The 25,482-nt window shown below is 35.9% G+C and overlaps 1 protein-coding gene across 1 annotated transcript in view; it reads left to right on the plus strand.

Moving 5' to 3' along the window:
- LOC137638063 (uncharacterized) overlaps positions 1 to 24,405 on the plus strand; it is a 114,578-nt gene extending 90,173 nt beyond the window's left edge. Inside the window, exons 5-6 of the mRNA XM_068370161.1 lie at positions 16,549 to 17,112; positions 23,123 to 24,405. Coding sequence (XP_068226262.1) covers positions 16,549 to 17,112; positions 23,123 to 24,403 — 1,845 coding nt within the window. The 3' untranslated portion in view covers positions 24,404 to 24,405. The remainder of the gene's footprint in view (positions 1 to 16,548; positions 17,113 to 23,122) is intronic.
- The last annotated feature ends 1,077 nt before the right edge of the window (positions 24,406 to 25,482 follow it).

Consider the following 25,482-nt stretch of genomic DNA (forward strand, 5'->3'; position numbering starts at 1 on the left):
TGTGTGTGTATGTGTTTCACCTATCATGAGTCGCCATAAGGTAAGGCACACCGCCTTCTCGTTACATTGTAGTATTAATTTGTGAGTAATATCTAAGCTAACTGTGGATTGAATCAAATAAAAGTTTAATTTGGCACTAGCTGAAAAACAGGAAAGCAAATCTTATAATGCTTCGGCCTCGAGGAATGAAAGAACTTGAAAACCTTGAGTGGAAAAGATCCAAAAGGATTGTTGTGTTTTAAGGAAATATGAACTAAAGTAAATATCTGTTAAATGGACAACAGCATAAAATCTTATGGACAGAGGAACAGATCTTAAGATATGTCTTTGCTGAAGATCTATTCGATACAATCAAAGCTAGCCATCTTGCTAATGTACATGGAGGACATGAATATTCTTCATAAAGCAGTGACTGAAAAATATGAAAATATAATCACTTTTCAAATAAAATCATTCTTGCAATGTTCTGAAGAATGTCAACTAAAAAGAAAGTGTCCGGAAGACTTTGGTTGTCAAGCCAATCCTCTTGAATAACATGAATTCAAGATGCCATGTATGGAAAATACTTCATGTGTATTTATTCTTATATATAAATATTTATGTATAAATACATATATAAAATTATATAATTTCAGTATATGCCCTTTATATGGATTGGCAAGCATAAGAAAAATAATGATTTAGACAAGTTTGAGGCAGTTATTAGAACAGTGAAAGAGGAGAAGCTAATCATTGGAATAGACATGAATGGTAGAGAAGGGAAGAGAAGGGATGGATATGAAGAGGTACACTGAGGCCATGGGTTTGGAATTAGGAATGATGATGGGGAGTTTATAATAGAAATGGTTCAGAGTTTGAATTGGCATGTATGAACATCTGGGGGAAACAGAGGAATTTCTGAGAAGATCTAGCGCATGCGGTGTGTCTAAAGGAAAAAAGTAGTTGTGGGACAGACAGGTGGAAGAGTCCGTTAAAAGGAAATAAAAATAATTTAAGGGCTGGAAAATAAGGCATGTACAAAGTGCCGAAGAACGGTACAGAGAAGAGGGAAAATATTCGAAGAGGAAAGTAGGTATATCTATTGGAAGAGCGGTAGAGCAATTGAATGAAAGACTAGGAACAAGGGAAGGAAAATAAGATATCTATAAGATTTCAACCTTGAGGAAAAGGCAAAGACAGAATTTGGTGGAACTGGGATTCATTAAGGATATAGATATCACTGTACCTTGCCCCTGCCATTCATGAGTGGCCTTTAAACCTAACAACACTGAATTACCAAACAATTCTTTTTCGTTCAAGGGTTTAACTACTGCAATGTAATTATTCAGTGGCTACTTTCCTCTTGGTAAATGTAGAAGAGACTCTTTAGCTATGGTAAGCAGCTCTTTTAGGTGAAAGATACTTCAAAATCAAACCAATGCTCTTTAATCTTGGGTAGTGCTATCGCCTCCGTACCATGGTCTTCCGCTGTCTTCGGCTGGACTTTTCTTGTCTGAGGGTACACTCAGGCACACTACTCTATCTCATTTTTCTTGTTTTCTTTTTAAGTTTTTACAATTATTATATGATGGTCCCGTGTCTGGGAACCAAATATATATATATATATATATATATATATATATATATATATATATATATATATATATATATATATATATTACGGCTGGCAAGCTATACCAACTCTCGAGTTCTAAACTCACCTGTTTGTTTTTACATTAAATCTGTTACACTTGAAAATATTAATAACCGAGCTCTGAGACAGTGAAATAACTCCCAGACAGCAATACATAAAAACATTGAATATCCAAATGGCTCTTAAGTACACTCAAACAAGACTGGGTAATTATTCTTAAGAATTATTTAAAACCGCAAATTACTTCGATTCTTTAACAGGATTGGAGTGAGTATGAAATAGACATTGGTGATTGAAATAATACACTCTACAAAAATAAATATATTTTTTAAAAATTACCACACTTGGAAAGAATTTTCATAAAAAAAATAAATCACTTGAAATACTGTATCAAGTCTGAACAAAACTTAGATTAAGATAAAAATATTATGCTCTGAAAATTATATTATCACTTAACTCAAAATTTTAAATCTGCACAAACCTTAGACTACGACAAAGAAATCATTACACTCTGAGATTTATACAATCCATTGACTTGAAATATTAAATCTGAATAAAACCATAAACTAAGACAAAAGAAATAATACTTATGAAAACTATACAAAACACTTGAAATTAAATTTTACACCAACATTTAAGTTTGATACTTAATGAAAGTAGATAACCGGATCACGATACAAATACATTTCACGTCAGGGCCAGTTACAAAATCTCTATGAGAATTTTCATAAAAACTCGCCTTGTTTACAAAAACCTGTCACACCAAAACTTTGAGATTTCACTGAACACTTTTATAATAATACACCGATCTAGTACAAGAGGAGTGTGAGAGAGTGAGTGGGAGGTGGCTATGACTTAAGGCTGGAATTCTCTATCTGATCTATGGATCCATGGGGTCGCTTATATAAGACTTAGCTACTCCAGAATATTCTAGGACCTAGATCTGGAAGTTTGGAGTTGGCCGAAGGGCGTCTTAAGAGTTATCAACTATCATGCATCGAACAGAAGAACCAACCCGGTTAGCCAGCTCTGCCAACCCACCGTTCTTGGAAATAGAAAAAATAAACCTAACTCTGGGTTCTTCAAGAACCTTCCAAAGCACGTGGCAGACAAAATCATTGCGTATTTTCTCACAAACATGACGCAATACCTCATAAAAATATAAAAAACATTTACATAAGCCCTTGTTCATAACTCGTATGGTCATATAACACTCTTAACAGTTACGTAAGACTTGGTAACGAAATACGTGAAATAAAAAATTAATTATCAAAAATAACGTAAATTTACATATACTGACTTGAATGAAAAATACCATGATATCAACGACGAAGGTCTTACGTAATTTACATATCAAACTTATACCTACATGAGAGGAACTCATCTTAAGAGCTGGCTATTCACCTCTGCAAGGCCCATATGAAAACATAAATAAAATACCTGAATACATATTTACTCTACCCTAGACCAGCTTCATAAAACAATTTATATATGAAAAATATAGTGAAATATTGCCAATGTTCCTAAAATATATTATTTCAATTCTTTACTTCTCTCGTTTATTTATTTTCTTATTTCCTATTCTCACTGGACTATTTTTTCCTGTTGGAGCCCTTAGACTTATGGCATCCTGCCTTTTTCACTGTAAGAGAGGAGAGAGGATGTGAGCCTGAAGTTGAGAATAGGATAAAAGCAGCCTGGGGAATTGGTATGTGATAAGAAAATGTCAATCAAGCTAATGTCCAGATATAGAACACAGTAACAAGACCAGTGTTAATGTATGGATCGGAAATGTAGGCTCAAAGACGAAAAGATGAAGCAAAGCTTGGGAGAAGAGAAGAGATGAGAATGCTGAAGTGAATTATGGGAGTATCACTTCTTGAAAGATTGGAAATTGATATAAGAAGGATGGCAGTCGTGGTAAAGATTACAGAGGTGATCAGAGTGTCACAACTGAGATGGTGTGGGCACATGTTGATGAATAGTTGGGAGGGAGTGATGAGGGCTTGCGAGGGGTAGATCGAGAGGGAGGCAGAAAATTAAATGGCCAGATAAGGTGATGGGTGATATGGAGAGAAGAGGTTTGATGGAAGAAGATGCCTTTGATAGTCATTGAAGAGGGTGCATCAGACAACCGACCCATTAATGTAGGGATAACGATGCTTTATATTTTGAGGATCGTCAAATAAGAAAAAAATACCTGCAAAGAAAACAAAAACATTTGTCTTTCTCAAGTCAACGAAAGAACATAAACTCTCTCTCTCTCTCTCTCTCTCTCTCTCTCTCTCTCTCTCTCTCTCTCTCTCGATTTATAATCGTATTCCGAGACTTGCGCAAACATTTTCTTATCTTCGTCTCCTTCCAATATTGTGATTAGATTTATTCATCTCCGTATATCTCGAACGATCCGTTATTCCGAATGGCAGCTGTATTGTAACGTGAATACGAAATAATGTGAAATTATTAATAATCAGTGGGGTATATTACAAATATCAGAAAGGCTCCCGGAAGCCTGTAGATGCGTGGATACGCAATTTCATGTAAAATTGTCGCTACAATCATCATCCAATGGGAGAGGATTATCTTAATAACCAACCTGTGAAGGGAATTGTTCTAGTGCTGTTATCATTATTAACATGGTTATGGGTACCGATAACAGCCTGCAAAGTTTGAGCTCACCTTTTTAGGTCATATCAGACCACGTGGAACTGTATACAGTTCCATAATGAACTAAAGAGTCATCACCAGAAAAATCAAGCAACTTTACATAAATAAATACCAAAAAAAAAAAAAATATTTTTGCAAAAAAGTAAGAATTTTCGACCTTATCTTAATTCAGATAGAAACTTTGCTAATAATAGTGATAAAAATGATAATGATTAACAACATATTATACACACATACACACATATATATATATATATATATATATATATATATATATATATATATATATATATATATATATATATATGTGGAGAGCTAAATATGTTTACAAATGTCTAATTTCTTTTGGTTTGATATTGTGATAAATGAATTACCTACTTCATAAACATCTGACTGCAGTTAGTCACGGGGGTGGGGGGCGGGTTAGTGGATGAAGGGAATAGGCAATAACCTCATCCGTAATAATTAGTAGAGACTCGGAAGGCTTTCACTTATGGCTAATTGTTTAATTTATATCTACGAGTTTCCCAAATGTTCGGAGAATAGGGAGTAGATGAATTGAGCTTGTGAATAAGTGAGCCAACAACTGATTAGTTGAGAGGTTTCTCATCATAATTTTCGTTCAGTCTATGTTATTATCATTTTGTGTGAGGCTGCCTATCGCATCCTATCTAAGGATTTTAATATTAGACCCTAACATATTCTTTTGTTATTATTGCAAAGAGCTGGCCAAGGAACTCTAGAATCTAGATGAAAGAAACTGTAGACGTAAATTTGATAACCTTATGACTGCTGAAGTAAGTATTCTTGTGTTTGATGAACACCCACGCGTTGCATTTGCGTCTAACTCTAGACACATGCACACGTTTAGCCTATATATATATATATATATATATATATATATATATATATATATATATATATATATATATATATGTGTGTGTGTGTGTGTGTGTGTGTGTGTGTGTATGCATGTATTATAGTTCTTGAAATGATAGTAATATAGTGTATAATATTCCTTGTTCAGATTGTACTTATGTTATGTCGGCCAAACATCCAAAGGTATTTCAGTCAGAATAAAACAGCATAAGGTGGCCGTCTCTAGGGGTTCTCATAATAATACCTTGGCCTCCCACTGGTTAGGATCTAGTCATAAAATTGGATGGTCAGAAACGTGTAAAATAGTCAATGTTAATAACTATACCCAAAGGAATATTGTTGAATCCTTTTTAATCTCATGCACCAAAGGTCAAAATTTAAATCTAAGCTCTGGTCTATTTTCTGTTATTTCGGTATTATTCTTTTATCTAAAAGCTGACTTTTCTGGAATAATCAAGAAACTGACAGCTGTGGGATCCCCTTTTGTATAAATACGATATCGTTGTATATGTATTATTGTTAAGTCTGTTGGAGTCCTTAATGGACAAAAGTACTAACTCCTATCACGTATATATATATATATATATATATATATATATATATATATATATATATATATATATATATATATGGGTGTGTGTATGCATGGGTGTGTGTATTTTAGACGCATGCACATGCTTATTTATGCTTATATATCAAACAGTGTTTAAGTTTATGTTTTAACAAATAAGATTTCCCCTTTGCTCATGGCGAATTTTAGTCTCATCTCTCCCTCCCTAATGGCCATGGCATTTTAACTAGCCCAGTAGAGTCTCATTGCCTTAAATAACTTAGGAATGGAAAGATTTTCTGTTTAAGTACTTGACAAGAAAAATCCCAATCATCGTTCTCTTTGTTTTTGTGTCTGCATATTTGAAAAAAAAAAAGTCTTAATCCCTTTTATACATCTGACATTTATTTTGCCTTCTGAAATGAAGGCCGAATCATCAACAAGCGCATGCGTATACAAATGGAAATTTGTTCGTGGCCCGTGCCACGTTATAAGCTGAAATTCCAGCATTTAAAACTATTCGGGCTTACCTGAGATAGATGTAGCGGCCAGTGGAACCAAGAACCTTGTTAATGTCTGGCTTAATAATTTATGGTATTTTCGACAGAACGTTGGGAATATTGTTACTTTTATCATGAGAATTCTGGGGATTGTCATATCAAATGAATTTCTTAAAGTGGTAATGTCTTTTTCTTTATGATTATTAATTATGATTTAGGCCATCTATGGAAGTCTTCTCCCCTAGTCACACATAAGGATTCCCTCAAGTTTGATGGAACTCCCTCATTTTGTAGGGCATGAACATTTTTTTTTTTTTGAGACCGAGATTAAAGGAATACTGTAATAAATAGATTTATATGCCATTTCCTAATATTTTTGTTTCAGATTTTTCTGCATACCTGCATTTCCCCCCCGGTAATTTCCCATTGTTTTACTATTCTAGTTATCATTGTAATTGGTTGTTTGTTAGGCAAATTAATGTTCCTTTGTAATTGTTTTCCTCAGGCACATTTTGATGCTGCTACTATTAGTAGGTTACCTGTTTGTAAGAGATCCATGTACACTGATCTTTTCTGCGTATGATTGTTATGTTCTTGTGTTCCTTACATAACCACAAAAACGTGAGAGAGACATAGGCCTACTGTACACTAGCATCTGTTAAGGCACATCCAACGTTTACTCTTTCGAGTACCCTTTTCCGGCGACTTTCTGAAACATCATAGCTAAGCCATGGATTTCTTTCCTAACTTATATATTCCCCGTGACCTACAACCATCCTTGTGATTCTCTTCATTCTTCTCTGTATCGTCGAGATGGTTATTGCATTCGCCTTCTTGCCGCCGTCAACCCCAGACTCATCTCAAAACTCGAGGAATTCTTATTTCATCAGCACGTCCATTATCTTTCCTGAATTATATGGTTATGGCCACCCTCTGCAAGGTGTGGTCCCTTGGAAGACTCTCCTTCCTACCCTTCTTCTTTTAGGATGTCGCCGTTCTTCTCCCGTTTCCTCCTTCAAGATGTCGTGTTACTTTTCAATTATTCCCGTAGTACATCAGCTTCCTTATCATCCTAATTTCTGTTAAGACATTACAGTTATTTTGTTACTTCAGCACTTCACCTTTCTTCTTGTTACTTTGAGATGTACCCTCTCGTCCTGTGCCTTTAGGACATCATCGTCGTCTTTTGTACTTCCCTGTTCATTTATTTCCTCTTATAGAGTCTTTTCCTTTTCATTCTCTTCTTTCGAACGTCGTATGCTTCCCGAGGCGGGGTGGCGTCTGCCTGGCCCCAGCCACCCAATTACTGATATCCCTCAACCTTCAATTTCCTCCATTATGATAGTCATCGAGAAAGAAATTAGACTCTCTCTCTCTCTCTCTCTCTCTCTCTCTCTCTCTCTCTCTCTCTCTCTCTCTCTCTCTCCCCATGGTTGATCTAGTCAAAATTGTAACTTATGCAACTCAGATAGTTTCTCCACGGCAATTTACTATAGAGTTTTGATAAACTAATTCGCATCTATACTTCGAATGTACGTTTTTGGTTTACAATAGATTTATTGATTTATACTGAAGCTTAGATATGGTTAAATAAAAAAAACACGCCTTACTTGCTCAAACAAAATAATAAATTTGCTCTACTTTTACATTGACAACTACTAATTGCAAAAACGTAAACTCAGATTCAAATTGATAACGTTCCTTGGGTGTGTCATTGTTCATAAAGTTCTCAACGGAAAGTGAACGCTTCTGTCATGCAACCATATGACGTCACATGGACATCGTATCCTCCTACGGCAATAAATTACTACAATGTTATGTTGTCCTCCCAGTTTCAACGATAACAGGAAATGACGTCACTGCCCAATTCCAAATCTCGCCACAGCAGCCTTGTTACTAAGAAAGCTAATGGGAATAATTATGGTCATTTCCTTAAGAGGCAGACCGCGAGCATAATAACAGTAATTAGGGAGAAGATGTAATCACTGTTTATTTCGAAGGCGTCTGACAATTGGCATCTAATCACCTCATTTTCTCTATGAATTGATATCAATCAATATAATCTATTCACGTTAACGATTAAAAGCAGTTTATGGTTTTTAACCCTTGCTTTTTTTGTCGAAAATAATCTCTGATTTCAATCTCAGATTACAACAATTAGTTTGTAGATGGTAGCAACTAATGTTTATAGAGGGCAACATTCTAGACATTTGCAATGAACGCCGGTCCGGCGGAAGACTGGCAAACGTTTCGATTATAATTAGTCGATTTGATTTTATTTCTAAGTATTGTTTGATATGTGGGGTGATATAATTCTGACCAGAAATACTTCCACGGAAGAAAAATGTGACGTCTAGCTAGCCTAGTTGTCAATGTACTGTAAGTGAAGTAAAAGACTTTTCGATCTCTAATTATATAACAAGAGCCATTGGCGAAGATAGAAGATGTGATAAATGGGCAGGTCTTACAATAGGTAGATTTTATGTTACTTTAGACAAGGGACTGTGGCGCAGAAGATAAAGAGTGGCAGCAACATGAACGAAATAGAGATAGATTGCCTGGCAACTGGTAAATATCCCATTAGTAGAAGGAGAGCGAATGTTTATGACTCATACTTAGGACAAGTACTATTACATACAGCAGAATTATGGGCACTGACAAACAAAAATAGAAGATATCATGTGACTCTAGGAGGTTGAGAGTATGGAGGAGAATCGAGAAAGGGTTAGAACTCAAAGCTTTAGCTGGTTGAGCAGGAAATAGGATGAAATAAGACATACTGTACTTAATCAGAAGATGAGTGAAAACACCAGTGAAAAGACAGACACTCTTAGGAGGGTTCATGAATTCATAAAAAAAGGTCAAAATGCAAGATGAAGAACGCGCAACCCCGTGAAGGGAAGAGCTATATAAAAATCCTATTGTGGTTATGATGGAGATGAAATAGGCAGCAGGCGTTCAATCTTTTGATTTGGTTCGTATGCGAAGCTGCACACGTATTCCAGATGTTGAATCAATAGAATATTACTTTTATCGCCCTTCCACCTTTCCGCCATTTCCTCCCCGTTTGCGAATTGGCACTCATGGCTGTCTGTCTGTCTGTCTGGATCAATGAATTCCTATCAGTTGATGCATTGCGTTTCCCCCTTTATCACCAATGTTATCATGAATAACAAAATAAAATATTCAAGTGCTTAGAAATGTACATAAACTAATCAAATCAAAATCTGCAACTCTGTTATTATTATTATTATTATTATTATTATTATTATTATTATTATTATTATTGAGTTAAAAGTAATGGCTGCATCGGCAGAGTTTATTTTCTTATCCAATTTTTCTATTTTCCGGATAATTCTCTTCTCTAGAGCGCTGCAATCAGCCAGCAGACTTGAAAAATTCATCAGTCGGGTGAATGACAAAATCGGGAAGACTTTTCAAGTATATTCTCACAAAATACAAGTAAAACTTTTGGTACAAAATAGTAAAAACTACGACGCGTTTCGAGGGTAAGTCCTTCCTCTTCTTCAGGTAGAGAGTGAGGTGGATGCTGCAGTCGGGTGGTATTTATACCCAGGATCAGGATTACAAGTGAAAGGGCTGGAATTTTCATTGGTTTTCATTGGTTGATCGGAGTTGATATGGTATGGTGTCTGGTGTACGATGATCTCGGCCGGGAATACCAGTCTGTGACGTCATCGGGGGACCTGGATTTTGATTGGCTGAGGCGCGCTCTGAGCCAGCCAGGCTGCTCTCCCGCTCAGAAAAGTGTCCCACGTGGCTGAGATCATTTCCTACTTCGGCATCAAAATTCGGGGTATTTTCGTGGTTGGTAGTGTCTTCATTAGGTCCTCCTTGATGGGGGTTTCTTGATGTATTAATACGACGGCTTGATGGTAACAAAAACATCTCTTGGGTTGTATTAAGGGTGGGTTTATCTCGCTGTATCAGTAGAGCTTCTAGGATGCGTAGACGTCGACCATCTGGGGCGCTACCAATAATCTTGGTGTTACTGACAATATCAGCTCGACAAATAGGGGTGTTATGTCTTTGTAGGGCATGATTCTTTATAGCCCCTTGCCGTACGTGGCAAGAAATTCTCTTGGAAAGACGCATAGTTGTCATGCCAATATAATTCCCGGGAATCGAACCCTGGTCGGCAAGCTTGTATAGACAGTGACTAAGCCACTTGGCCACGAAGAAAGATAAAAGTTAATGACAATTCTATACAAGCTTGCCGACCAGGGTTCGATTCCCGGCTGGAGCCAAGCTCTTGTCTTTGTGTGATTTCGCCTGGGGCTCTGATCCCAAGGTCGTTAAGAGAATCCAGACATTAATGTATCAAAAATATATATGGCTTATTTGAATATGAAAAACACGTAAAAATGTGCAAAATTTATCATATGTATATATATATATATATATATATATATATATATATATATATATATATCCAAAATAAGTTTACATCAGGAAACCTTTTAGCATCATGAGGATCAACTAATGAAAATACTGACATCTCAAGATTAATTTGAGAGAGAGAGAGAGAGAGAGAGAGAGAGAGAGAGAGAGAGAGAGAGAGAGAGAGAGAGAGAGAATATTCTGATCTCCGGTCCTACTCCTCTCTCTTCTTTCCCCCCCCCCTCCCCCTTCCCACCTCTGGTCAGCTCTAAACAGAAGCTTAGCACTGTCTTCCAACCATCATCAGAAGAAAAGGGTGAGGAGGGAAGCAGTAGCACTTTCTTGCATCCGTCGGGTGGTACCTAATTGTCGGGTGCGGATGGGGGATCGGTGAGTATGGGTGTGTGTGGGGGGGTTGGGGAGTGGGGGGGGGGGAGGCTTTTGCGAGTCGAGATCTCCCGTTCCAATACACAAGCTAGAGGGAGAGACTGACGGAGTTGCTATGTGTACATTAATCATGGTACACGTACGTACCATTAAAGGTTTGCTTACCATGTAACATGCTGCCTGTGCCATGTACCATAATCTCAATCCCATACTCTTTAGATAAAATAAAGTCTACACTACGTTCTGTGGACTATCATACCTTAATACTGCCCAAATGAAGATACAAGCGAACAATCAGACCTGCTTAATAACTACCGATTAACTGATTTAGCGTGTCAGACTAATCTTGTTTTTGTCTGGGAGGGATTGGGAATCTTAATCTTAACCCTTTACTGTGTCTGGCCAGAAGGGCTAGATAATCTACAACAATAAAAACAACTCTTTAAGTTATTCCCTTTCCTTGTAGATTTAGTTCTCACTACATTATATCGAAATTATTTGCAATCGCATTCTCCTTTTCTCGCATCTTCCTCATAACACACAAAAACTTTGTCCTTGCAGCTGACAAATCACTTCTTTTACTATAGATATTTTCTGCAATTCACCTTTCCTTATTGACGCAGAACACTCTTCTTCATTATAGCTGATAGGAAAGCTGGTTGAAAGTAGGATGACTTCTTTTCTCATCTTTGAAAATACAGTGTCCAATTTCAGTTTCGGAATCACTTCCTTCCTTAATGATACCAATACTTGTCCTTGTAGAAACTGCCTTTGCACCAGAAGTAGATCCCAAACTTTTACTCCAACGATTAGAGGGACATTGTTTTTCTTTTCTCTTGGAAAATATCTGTGTACGTTATCCACGAGTTTCCTCGCTGAAGAGAGATAACGCTTTGTAGAAATTTCCATTATACAATAAGTACTGTCCATTGACCTTTTGTATTGACAGGAAACGCTAGTTTATATACGGAGAAATGAAATGCCAAACATAATAGATTTTTAAATCTATGGCTTTTATTGACAATATTATTGGAATCGCAATCTTATATGCAAAAAATCCGTTCCTCAAATATTAAATGCATGGAATTATGACATTTAAGACAGCCCAAGCGTTGAGGCCGTTAAAGGTCAGTCAGCGCTAAAATGAAACATGAGTTGGAAATAAGTAATGAATTAAAAAGAATGAGTTAAGCAAACATTTGATTATCTATATCAACCCTTATTTTTATACACAAACACACACACACACACACACATATATATATATATATATATATATATATATATATATATATATATATATATATATATATGTGTGTGTGTGTGTGTGTATATATATATATATATATATATATATATATGTATGATAAAATTTGGAAATATATTCTTATAAGCAATTTGATATTATCATGTTATGATAGTCATATCATCATCATCGAAAGAGAGAGAGAGAGAGAGAGAGAGAGAGAGAGAGAGAGAGAGAGAGAGAGGCTGTATGTTGTTTAGAATAAGACTATACATAATATTAACATATCTATAATTATAAATTAGGACCTAGTGTACCATGTCATGTACCATAACTCAAATATATAGGGAACATAATTCCAAGTGACATACCATAATCTGGCCAGCGCCGTACAATAATTTGGGTTGACCTGCATGGCAACCTACTCGAGGAGGGTGAGTGGCAGCGCAACCACCGAGATGGCAAGGCCATTCACGGGGACATTTAAAATTCCCTATGACGCAGAGAATGTAGGCTAGCGACTATTAGTGTTCCCGAGTGAGTGACGGTGTAAGGTAATGTGGCTTGGACACATTTTTTTACTCGAAGTAAAAAAAAAATAGATATATTAGTGAATTTAAGTGACAATTTGAAAATATAATTGAATTTGAAAAAAAGATGTGAAGATAAAACATTAATAGAACTTTTGATGTGCCATAGTGTTGCAGTGGTTTATCAAGTGTTTTCTACCTGAAAGTGCGATGCCGTTCAAGTGCTGTGTTCCCAAATGTAAGGGAAATTATAATAATGGGCCTAAAGTTAATATTTTCAAGTTTCCTGAAAATGAAGAAGTGAGAAAAAACTGGGTTAAAAACATCCAAAGAGAAGATTTTCATCCTAGTACTAATCATCGGGTATGTTGATAGTTTGCTCCCCCCCCACTCCCCTCTCTCTCTCTCTCTCTCTCTCTCTCTCTCTCTCTCTCTCTCTGATCATATCATCATCATCTCCTCCTACGCCTATTGACACTAAGGACCTCAGTTAGATTTCGCCAGTAATCTTTATCTGGAGCTTTTAAATCAATACTTCATTTATCATCTACTTCATGTCTCATAGTACTCAACCATGTAGGCCTGGGTGCCTTGTGGAGCCCAGTTAAACGTTAGGTGACCTATCTCTCTTGGGAAGTGCAAAGAGCATACCCAATCTATCTCTATTTACCACTCCCCATGATCTCATCCACATAGGGCACTTGAGTAATCTCTTACAGTATCGTTTCTAATCCTGTTCTGTTTAAATCCCAATATTCTTCCGAGGGCTTTGTTCTCAATTTTACCAAGTCTGTTGGATATTGTTTCATTGTCATACCATGACTCATGTCCATACTGTAATACAGTTCACTAAATTGAAATATACTGTAGCCTGATTTTTATATGTAATTTCATACTATTTGATTTCCAAATTTTACTTAGTCATTTCAGATTAGTCATTGTCTGATTTGCTTTTTTCAAACTTTCATTGAACTCTAATTCTAAAAAGACAGTATTAGAGATCATAGTTTATAAATACTTAAATGACTACCTCATTAATCCTTTCTCCATCTAATGATATTTCATCTTCCATTGCATATACCATTCTCATCATCTGTCTTTCTATTTATCTTGAGCTCAACCTCCTGGGATATTTCATGCATTTTGGTAAGCAAGCATTGCAAATCATGTGGTGTTCTGCTAATAAGGATAACGTCATCAGCATGTTTTAGGTGAGCTAATTTCCTATTACCAATCCAGTCCAATCCTTTTCTACCATCCCCAGCTGTTCTACATGTTACAAAACCTTGAGGAGGATAAACAGCATAGGTGACAACACATTCCCTAGGAGTACTCCGCTTTTCACTGGAAAGTCATTTGATAGGACTCCACTAACAGTAAGTTTGCTATGTTCGTGAAAAGACTTAATCAAATTTACTACATATTTAAGAGGAATTCCATAATAACACAGGACTCTCCACAAAATTGGCCGATGCACACTATCAAATGCTTCTTCATAGTCCACAAATCCCATCAAAAGTGGATATCTATATTCTATGCATTGCTGTATAACATGTCTCAAAATGAAAATGTGGTCAGTACAACTTCTACCTTTTCTAAATCTTTCATGTTCATCTCTCACCTTTTCACTAATCTTTTTCTTTAGTTTCTCTAGAATACTGTATATTTTCATGACAACTGATGTAAGCGTGATGCCTCTATTCATTGCAATCAGTCATGTCTTTTTTTTTCTCTCTCAACACTTCTAACTCACATTTACCAGGTTTTGCTTCTTCATGCCACCTTCTATAAAATAATCTTTTAGGTATACAGGGGGTCACTTCATTTTTGGTCAATATCGTTTCGGCAGTTATTTCATCGTAACCATGGGCTTTCCATCTCCTGAATTTTTTAATGATAGCTTCCAATTCCAAAACACTGAATTCATTTATGGACACATCAAGGTCTTCATCAGCTTCATGTATATCAGTCAAATCATTCCCTTTATATCTCCTATTCATGACCTCACTGAAGTGTTCCATCCAATGTTGCCTTATTTCATCTTCTGTTGTTACGGTATAACAGATCCATCTTGCTTATTGATGGTATAAGCTTCTTCTTTCCACCATAGAGATTTCATTTATAGATGCATGAGAGATTTTTACATCATAGCCAATCCCTGAATTCATAGCTTTGTCAGTCTCATCTGCTTTCCTGTCTAAATATTCTCTCCAGTTATTCCTTGCTTTTCTTTTGGCCTCACACGTAATACGGGAATACTTAGTATGCTCTACTTTGTAATTTTTATTACTTCCTCAAAATCTATCAACAATCAATTTATGTCTTTGTGTCCTTTTTATGATATCCAACATATCATTTGGTATCCATGGATTTCTCATTGTAACTGTATGTCCCAAAACTTCACTATCAAATAACTGATATATGTTCTTAATATCACACCATTCTTCATGAATTGCCTGCTCTTTGTCTCTAAACGTCTCTAAGACTGCGCATTGACTCTTATATTTAATTGCAAATGTTTCTCAGTGCTCATCTTCTAGAAGCTTATCTGTATCGAACCTAGTTACTTTATCTACATTTCTGTTTTGCCCTTTCAGGTTTATTTTCAGTTTGGCAATGAGTAGCTGGTGATCAATACCAATGTCTGCACCTCTATAGCTTCTTACATTTCTGTCCTTCTCTCCTTATTAATGGCTAGGTGATCTATTTGATTTTTGTAATAGCCACAGGATGAAGTCCATGTACAGTATATAATTTTGTGGATGTCCTTGTGCTGGATAATAATACTCCCAGTGACAAGATTTGCAATTTCGCCAAGACCTTCAACACTCATCAGATTCTCTACACCTTGATTATTCTTTCCAACTCCAGCATTGAAGTCACCAATCCCAATTTTCATCTCTCTCTCTCTCTCTCTCTCTCTCTCTCTCTCTCTCTGGGATCTCATCTATTACACTCTGCAGTTCTTCATAGTATTCATCTTTCCTTCATTTAGGGGAATCATTTGCTGGTGTATAGCAAACTATAATACTCATATTGCATTGCTTTGATTCAAACTTTGCAAGTTACAATCAACTACTTATAGCTCTCCACTCAATGCCTTTTTAGCTCTCGGCGTCATCATCATTCCTACCCCATCTTTTCAAACTCCATCTGTTCTTCCTATATATATATATATATATATATATTTGGTCTAAGGTTTCTTTAACAATCCATTACAATGTGTTTCACTTAGGGCCAAGATTTCTAAACTATATTTCATAAATTCATTCTTCACTTGCTGTAACTTCCCAATCTGATTCATGGTTCTAACATTCCAATTACCAATTTTCACTATATATATGCCTCTAATGATATATATATCACGTATCATGGGATTTCAGTTTTTTAAACAATATATACACTTGAATTGCCACCTATTGTTGGTAGCTTCAAGACTATTTTTTTAAAAATCAAGTAAGACTGATGGAGAAACCGATACAACCTTAAGATTTCGGGATGAATTTTTAAAGCTTTTCAAATATGAAATGTTTTCTTTCAGTAAAATGTACAAATAAATAAGCGATCTCAGAAATTGATAATTATAATCATTTATCTTATACACTACTTGTCACGTTTCCTGTATCCTATATCATTGTACTTACAGGTTTGTGAACAGCATTTCCATCCTGATGACATTGTAAGGGAAATGTCTGCTGTTGATGAAAAAACGGGAAATAGAATTACTGCAAAATTAAAGCGTCCATATCTTAAAGACAATGCTGTTCCCACCTTGTTTCCAAAATACTCCTCATCATATGGTGCCATCGGAAATTCGAAGAGAGACACCAGACTGTAAAAGTGCAACAGAAGGCGCCCCAGTCAAAGCTGTGTATATTTTTGTGCCTGGCCATCCTTCTACTAGTAGTAATGAATCCTCAAACCTTCATTGGTCCAGGAAAGATACCACATGGCTAATTAGTATGTACCGCCAACAGTCTTGTTTGTGGAACGTTAAGAGTGCTGATTATAAGAACAGAAAAATGCGTCTAGCAGCACTAACAGCAATAAAAACAGAATTGCAAAAGAAGCATGGCAATATTACCATCAAGGATATAAAAAAGAAACTAGATACTCTTCGAAGTCAATACAGACGGGAAATGCGACAGTTAGAAAACTCGCGCAAGTCAGGGTCTTTGACAGACGATGTTTACAGCCCTAAATGTTGGTGCTTTGGTGACCTTTCTTTCCTTACTGATGGTGACACAATGAGGACATCTCCGTCAAACATCAATCTTGACACTTTCAAGGAAGCTGTGGTAGAACATTCTGACCATGAGGTAAGTGGTGTCTCATGATGCCAGGTATGCAATAAACCGTCTCTCTCGTGTGTGGTTTTATACATATTAGGTTATTGCAAATACAGTAAAGTTTTCTTTCCTCAACATTATGGATTTACAATGATTCATAACTACTGGGTGATGCTACACCCTTTCCTGCAAGAATTATCCCACACAAGCTTATTTTATTCTTCTCCACAGTGTTTGGCATAGTGAAACAGCTCTCCTGTCTGACTCTCAGGGAACTGCCCCACAAAGCACAAACCTTTATGTGATATTAGTTGACAACTATATATAAGCCCCGTATTTGTGGGCTACAGTCCATCTGATGGGAATGTTTGTGGCTAGATCCCTTCCTGTTGTTTTTCTGCTTCTGAGGTCATCAATCTTCATCCTCGCTGCCTTTTGTGATCTGTTATCACTGTTTGCCTATCGAACTTGCTCGATAGTGGAGACAGGCCAGTATCTAATTGTCTGGTGATGGTAGGAGAGAGTTCTGCATGTAGAGACAGAGGATTGAGATTAACTGAAAGGAATTAGGACAATAAGGAATAAGATGGTGGAAATGCAAGAGAGAAACACAGTTACAGTGAAATTCTACTAATTAAAAACTCACAACAGAAATTAATAAAAAAATAAGACAGTACAAACTAAAATTTGGATAAGGCAACATTTATGGATGCTATCAAGTGAGCAAAATTTACAATGATAGTCTTGTAAAAGGTAATTACTCAAATGAAGAAGCGAGATGAAGCACTGATGTTTTCTAAATCCTTATGTAGTAATCAATTAGTGCAAAACAATTGCAATAGTCTTCATAATTAATTGTATGAATGGAACATTACTCTTAACTATTATACAAAAGTTTTGTGCCTGTTGTTCCCTTGAATGAGAAATTGGTCAACATAATTGATAGGTGTATCCCTTCTTGTGGGTTAAAATACAGAGTGAAAACAAACCTTGGTTCAATGATGATTGTTTATGTGCTTGTTTGGAGAAACAGGAGACCTATAATCTTTGGAAAGGTAACAGATCAGATGTGACATTGAATAACTATGCTCAGCTGAGAGCTGTTGCTCCGAGAATTTTGTTTCAATTAAAAAGGAATAAAATTTAACCATAAAAGAAACCCTTTTTGGTACAACACAGGAACATAAAGTGGCGGGCTATCCTTAAATCTGCACTGTTTTGTGTAGGCAGAACAGTTCCTTCTTTTTAAATCAGATGGCTCTGTCCCTCACTTTTCAAAGGCAAAGGCAACCCCTTTGACTAATGTGTTTGACAGTAAGCATGACAAAGAGAAACTCAATGTTCCTAATTTCTGTTTTCCTGAGGTCAAATTAACTAGGCATTTCAGTCCCGAAAAACTGAAACAATTTTGATGGACTTTGATCCTTGTGGAGGGTGTAATGCATGTGCATTTTGTACAGGCTCATACATTGTCTCTCCTCTGCACTAGCAATAGGAAAACCTGTTAAACTTGTCATTGCATGTTTCATATTGTTAAAGTTTTTATGACATTGTTATCCTCAACTGTCATTTGTATATAAGCTTGCAATGCCCCATTAATGAACCAAACATGTCCAGCCTGTCTTTCTGTTAAGACTTAGTCACAGCTTGGCACATTTGTGCAGCTAATCAGAAAGGGGTCACAAATATGGCTAGCTGCGACTAAGTCGGAACAGAAAGACTGGCTGGACATGACTGGTTTATTAACAAATGATTGATGATAACAATGAAAATTTTTTTAGCGATATAAAACATGAAATGGCATACTTAAACAGGTTTTTCTATTATCAGTGTGGTAGAGAGAGAATGAGATAGAGCCGTTGCTTTACAAGGGGTAGACACAAATGGTTACTTTCCTTTGTTTTTTATAGTCTGCTGATTTCTTGGCTCTGAACTAGTTGTTTATTTTCTTCAAGAAGAGGTTGTTTTTGCACTTGTAGGTAAATGTGTTTGTTGTAGCTCTAGTTCTGCAGATTACTGCCCAATATCCATAACTTCCATACTAGCTAAATTTTTGAGCATCTTTTGACAAAACATCTAAATAGGAATGCTGAAGGTAATGATTAGTGTCCTAGTTTGCAATTTGATTTTTGCAAAGGTCTTGGACCATGTGGTGTGGTTCTTACAATTTCCAATACTGTTCAGAAATCCCTTGATTGAGGTCAGGAAGCATATGATTGGCTTTGATTTTAGTATTGCCTTTGACAATGTTAATCATGAGGCCCTTGTTTACAAACTTAAACAGTTGGGAGTAGATGGGTCTTTTATTAGCATTATTATTGAATTTGCAAGTAATAGATTGCAAAGAGTTGTTGATGGGGAGCATAGTGAGCATAGGAATGGGATAACTGCTGTTCCTCAAGGTATTGCTTTTGGCCCATTACAAATCTCCATACTAAAGCTAGAAGTAACAGTCATGAAGCATATAGTTTCTGTTGCCAATAAAGGCTGTAGAGTATTGCTCAATATCAATAATGAACATAGAATACCAATAGGACAAATTTTCCACCCATCCCCATAACAAATAAATGAGACAAAGAAGTCTGACATTGTAGTAAAATTAAGACAGTAACTGTAATACCAAGCATTAGTGTTCATTATTTTTTCGATAAGGTTGGAAGTTTTTTTTCCTGCTATGCACCACAAGACTTTTTACACTTCTTTGTATCTCCCATCCCTTTAACCCTCAAATGGAATAAAAACATCATTAGTTTGAGACCATTGTCCATATTATTGCTTTGAAGGAAGCAGGTCATTAAACATAATAAATAATATTAGCCAGTCTGTGTCCGATCTTTGAGGAACTGGGTTGTCCTAAGCCAGGAGGTGGTGAATGGGTAGGCATAAGAAATTGGCTAGTTACATAAAACATGCATTTGAGGCCATTCATTGAGGTAGTATTAGGAAGTAACCTTGAAAGCTTATGAGTGGCTGTATTTCCTATAATTACTGTGACTCAAAAAATTATATAATATATAGCATGTATGTATGACAGTTTAGGCTCCGGATTCTCCCGTAATAGGGATGTTGAGGAGAAATAACCATTCATTAAGATTCAATCATTTTGTTTTTTTGTGGCATCTGTGAATCTGTTACTTACAGTTTTTGTTCACTTTCACAGAAAGAAGTTCTAATTCTTGTTTTGAGGAAGCCTGAAAACATCAGTAACTAGAACGGGCACTTGATAAAGCATATACCTTTACCTATATCATGTTGTATATCACAAAAACAGCAATTGAATTATGCAAATTTTGACACTAGTTTCATGCAAATCAGACAAAAATTGGCCTGATATGGCAAGTTTTTTGACATTTTCATAATCTTGGCCTTGACTTTTGACCCAACCACTCACAGAATCTAATCAAATTGTTCTTGGATCATGACCAATCATCCCACGAAATTTCATGAGATTCGTTCAAATAGTTTTTGAGTCATGCGAATCATAAAATGCAGACAGACATGAAAAACAAATAAATACACACACGGTTATCAAAACATAACCTTCGCAATTATGTTTAGGAAGGTAAATGTATTGGAGGGCTTTTAAATATGTCTCTAACTCTTTCCACTTGACAGTACTTCACTTTTCAGATCATAGCCATCTATTTGCCAGTAGTACAACAAGATCATAGTAATCATTTACTAGTCATGATACCCCAAATTCCCTGAACATCTGTCAGACAAGTCTTTGGACTGTCGCAATTAACACCAAAATTCACAAGCACAAGTGGAATGGTGGAAGCATGTAAAGCCAAAGTTTTTTTCGTTAAGAATTTCATTCTGGAGGAGGAACTGCATCTACCCAGGAGATAATAGCAGTTAGGTGAGTGACAAAGCAAAAGAACAATTGCTGAGTAAACCCACTTGGCCTTTCTTGTAGTATACAATGTTGAAGACTATGAGATTTAGGGATTCCTTTTCTATCGAAATGCTGACTTGTTTATGAAATTGCCTATTCATTTAAGTGTCTTCAAAATAGCTTGCTTGTTTTTGGGCTTTTGGCAGTGGAATCAACGACTGATCGGATCCTTATTTTGGCACAGGAATCTAGATTGGATGATTTTGTTAGAAATACATCATGGTGGTGTAATGGTAGCCTACATTTAGATTTTCACAACTGTGTAATCAACTCTACTTATTTTCATTTTTAATTCCCCCTTCCTGTGATTTTTTTATTTCTTTGCCAATTAAATAGGAAAAAACTTATTTAACCTACTATATGTAAAAGATGTTTATTGAAACTGTTGACGAAATTGAATTTCCTCAATAGATGACAAATTATGAGCTCTATGGTGTGGTGCTCTTGCTTTTTATGTGCATTAGTATGACTTACCAGTCCATTCTGGACTTGCATACCTTGACTAATGTTGTACATGTTATATTAGGAATTGTCTCTGTGGGTACTTCTGTCTGGCCGTCTGCTGCTCCCTTTTGTTGGATGAGAGGGGTTGTGCAGTCCTACATCAGAGCCATTGATCCCAATGATGAAATGATAGTATTCAATCTCCATACCATACAGGGTGTAGCAAAGGTTTTCATGTTAGATTTTATTTAAAGCTGTTGTTGAGTTTCGTCCAAATATTTACTCTCAATCTTTAAGGATTCATCTATATCTGCGTTTTTTTCTTTAACAATCACGTTGGTGGGTTTGGACAACCTTTTGGTAGGAAAATACATAACATTGGTAAAAACTATCAATACAATAAAGACTCGGCATTTACTCCTAAAGGGAAACGTTGTTACGTTTTAACATTTCACCTACCATCCAAAGCCATTAACACTAGAAATTCTATGACACTGATGTTGCATCAAAGCACTTTTATTGGTATTAAACGAGGAAGGGAAGAATGGTGCAGTAGATGGAAACCTTTTCCATCAAAATTTGGAAGGTAGAAGTCTGTCTTGCAACATCTATCAAAATTCTATTATGGTATTGGAGGATTTCACAATGCAATGAGATCATTGTCAGCAAGGGATCTCCAAAGTTTGATTTTTTAATTAAGTAGAAAAAGTTTTATCATTTATGACCCTCAATTAATGTATTTTTTTAATGATTCAAATCCTAAAAGTTATCAAACAATTGTTCTCTATTCTTGGGCAGTGCCATAGACTGCGTGCCATAGTCTTCCACTCTCTTGCTCGAGAGTACACTCGGGCACAATATTATGTTTCCTTATTTCATTTCCTTACTGGGGTATTTCCTTGTTGGATCCCTGGGCTTATAGCATCCTGCTTTTCCAAATAGGGTTGTAACTTGCCAGATAATGATAACAATAATAATTCAATGAAATTTGGAATTATCAGTATATATCAAGACTATTAGAAAAAAAATGTTGTTGTGAGGTCGAAGATTTTTATTCTTACATTGAACCTATGTCGTTCAGCACACCATTAAGAAGCCTATCCTTTTGAAGTGTCAGTGGGAGAAACAAGTAGGTATAATGCTATAATACTATATTGAACCTATGTGGTTTGGTACCTTGTATCTGATAAGCTATTTGGTTAAACAACACTGGTTGTTTAGAGTGTTTTAAATCGTGGTATATTACAGAGTTGTCAAGACCATGGCCAAACTTTCTTGTGAATTTTATATTTGCTTTATGTCTAAAAGGTGACGGAATTGTTTTAGGATTGTTGCTATGTTGAGTACGTACTCCTGTATCTAACATGCAGGCTAAAAATATATAGGTTCTGAGGCAATGTGAAGTTATCCCCCAAGGTAATGATAGAAATATGTGAGAGGTTGAGGTGTTTGTTAATCTGGTATTAATTGTATTTTGTTAAGGATTAATGATCAAATACTTGCCTCTCTGGCTTTCTTCTACTATTGCATGATATTACTGATTTATATCCTTACGGTAAAGCTATAAGTAAGAATACATAACCTTTACCTTATATCTGTGATAAGCATTAATATTGTTAATGATATGACATTTTATCAAATTAGTAATAATTAAGTATTGTCAAAGTAATTTTATTGTTTCATCTTTTCCATTTCTAGGTCACTGGGAAGAACAAAGAAGAAGACGAGAACCAAAATTCGAAAGATATTTCATTTTCTGCTGGCAACAGGCAAATTCTACCCAATGTTTCACTAAAGAAACTTTTATTATCACCCACTAAAGGATTGATGGCTAGAGATTCAGAAGGACTGCACTGTTCAGGACCAGAGAGTGAGGGATCACTCACAGCATCGGAGAGTCAAGGATCAATTATATTTTCAGGAAAACACAAAAAGAAATCAGTGTGTGCCAATCAAGTAATGGCTTTGGTTACAGATAGTATGCACCCTCTTCAGAATGATTCACGACAAGAATGCAATTCAGATTCTACAAGATTGGAATTATTTTCAGCAACAGGAATTAAAGAAGAGCCAACAGATTTCTCGCATTTATGTTCTGATCAGGATATCCCAGTTGAAGAAAGTAATATGACAGCAACTAACGATAAATTACGAATAAAAGAAATTAAGGTGGCTAGTCAGAGAGATTCTTTACAAGAAGAATTTTTGTCAACAAACAATAATGGACCCGTGGAACTTGCTACTGTTAACAGCCAATTTTCTGGGTTAGATACTTATGGGAAAAGGAAAAGAAGAAGAAATGAGTCTTATAACGAGCCTGGGGGTCTGTTAGGAACTGGAGAAGCTTTTGTGAAAAGTTGTAAAGATCAAAAAGAGGCAAACACTTGTGATGCTTTTGGCAGATATATTGCCTTACAATTAAAACAGTTACCTATTGAAAATGCTTTAAATCTTCAAATGGTAATCCATAACCTAGTTGTTCAAGAACGCCTCAAGGTGCAACAAAAAGAGGTAAGCATGAAAAAGAGTGTTGTAAACACAAAAGCCAGTGACGATCCTACCTTTGGAATACACAATTCAGTAAAAGAAAGCTCAACTAATGATTATTATATGGACAATAGCACCAGAAAAGAAGCGACTGCGATGGTAAATAAGAAGTCAAGTGAGAGATCAAGTTCTGTAAAGAAAACTTCTAAAATTGAAGAGCATAACAAAGACAGGATTCAAGTACAAAACCCTCAGAAGAGTAGCCTAAGGGTGACAGCTGCTGTAATGAGACAACCTGATACTTTTCCGGAAGATAGCCCCGGGATGACAGCTGCTGTAAACGAACAACCTGATGAGGTCTACAATTTTGAAAATCAAAGCCTATTGAATATCACAATTGATAAACAAGAATTCGATGATGATTTTAGTTATTGGGATGCGCCATCACCCATTTCAGTCAAATCTGAAGCAGAGAGCATTTCTTCAGGGTGATATGTTTTTTCCTTTATGCCACATGTTAAAGGTATGCATAGAATCATTGCTCAAGAAAATCTCCCTTGAAATTTCATTGTATTTACTATGTAAATTACTGAGCATATGATGTCTTGTATCCAGTATATCTAGAATAAATATTTTTATAAAGCAGCACTTTAACTAACCTTATTCCAAATCTAAAGACTTGCTTAAAAGGGGACTTGATATTGGTTACATTTTTTTTTTAAATAATTAAATGGTAGAGACAGACCTGTAGAAAGATTTTTCATCATAGATTCAAAGTTAATTTTGCAAACTTGCTTTGCACTCTTAATACCAGTGTAGGCATAGATCTCAAAACCATAAATGTGGAATTTCTCTCTTTCCTTCCCTCCTGTTTGAAATAATTCCTATCAAATAAAGATTCAGGTCTACATGGTATTCAAGACTTGAAAACACTCAAAATGAATTTTTCACAAAACTATACATATTTTTTCCTGTTAACACCCACAATCCCAAGACTCATAAAAGATAATCAAGTAAACCACAAAGCAATAGTGCTTCACACAGTAAGTTTCGACATGAATTTTAAACCTTGTGCACTAGCTAATGGTCCACATAACAAATAGCTTTGGAAATATGATATTAGTTATGCAGCTCTACATTATTTGTCTATAGAAATAGAACTCAGTAAAGATCCCTGTGGTTTGGGGGATGAAGAGTACCACCACTGTAACCCCTGCATGTCGTAAGAGGCGACTAAAAGGGGAGAAGATGTCCTTTAACTATGGGCCATTTTCTAATAAACAAGCCAGTGCCTTGCAATTTGATTGCTTATTTAAATGCCTGGTTGTAAAAGAGAATATATTAGTTGTCCTTTGACCAAGAGATCAGCATTAGATGATGTAACGTCATGAGGGGTGATATTCAGAGGGTTTTTCTTGGGATTTACTGTAAACTAGAATGCTTAAAGGGGGAGCTGAAACTTAACAAGTGATATGCTTTTCAAATGGATGGCTTCATCAGTGTCTAGACACTAGCAATGAAGCTGAAATTTTTCTCTTTTTTGCTGCTTTGCTTTATATTAATAGCCTACT

The sequence above is a fragment of the Palaemon carinicauda genome, chromosome 1, assembly GCF_036898095.1.
Source record: "Palaemon carinicauda isolate YSFRI2023 chromosome 1, ASM3689809v2, whole genome shotgun sequence".
NCBI classification, from domain to species: Eukaryota; Metazoa; Arthropoda; class Malacostraca; order Decapoda; family Palaemonidae; genus Palaemon; species Palaemon carinicauda.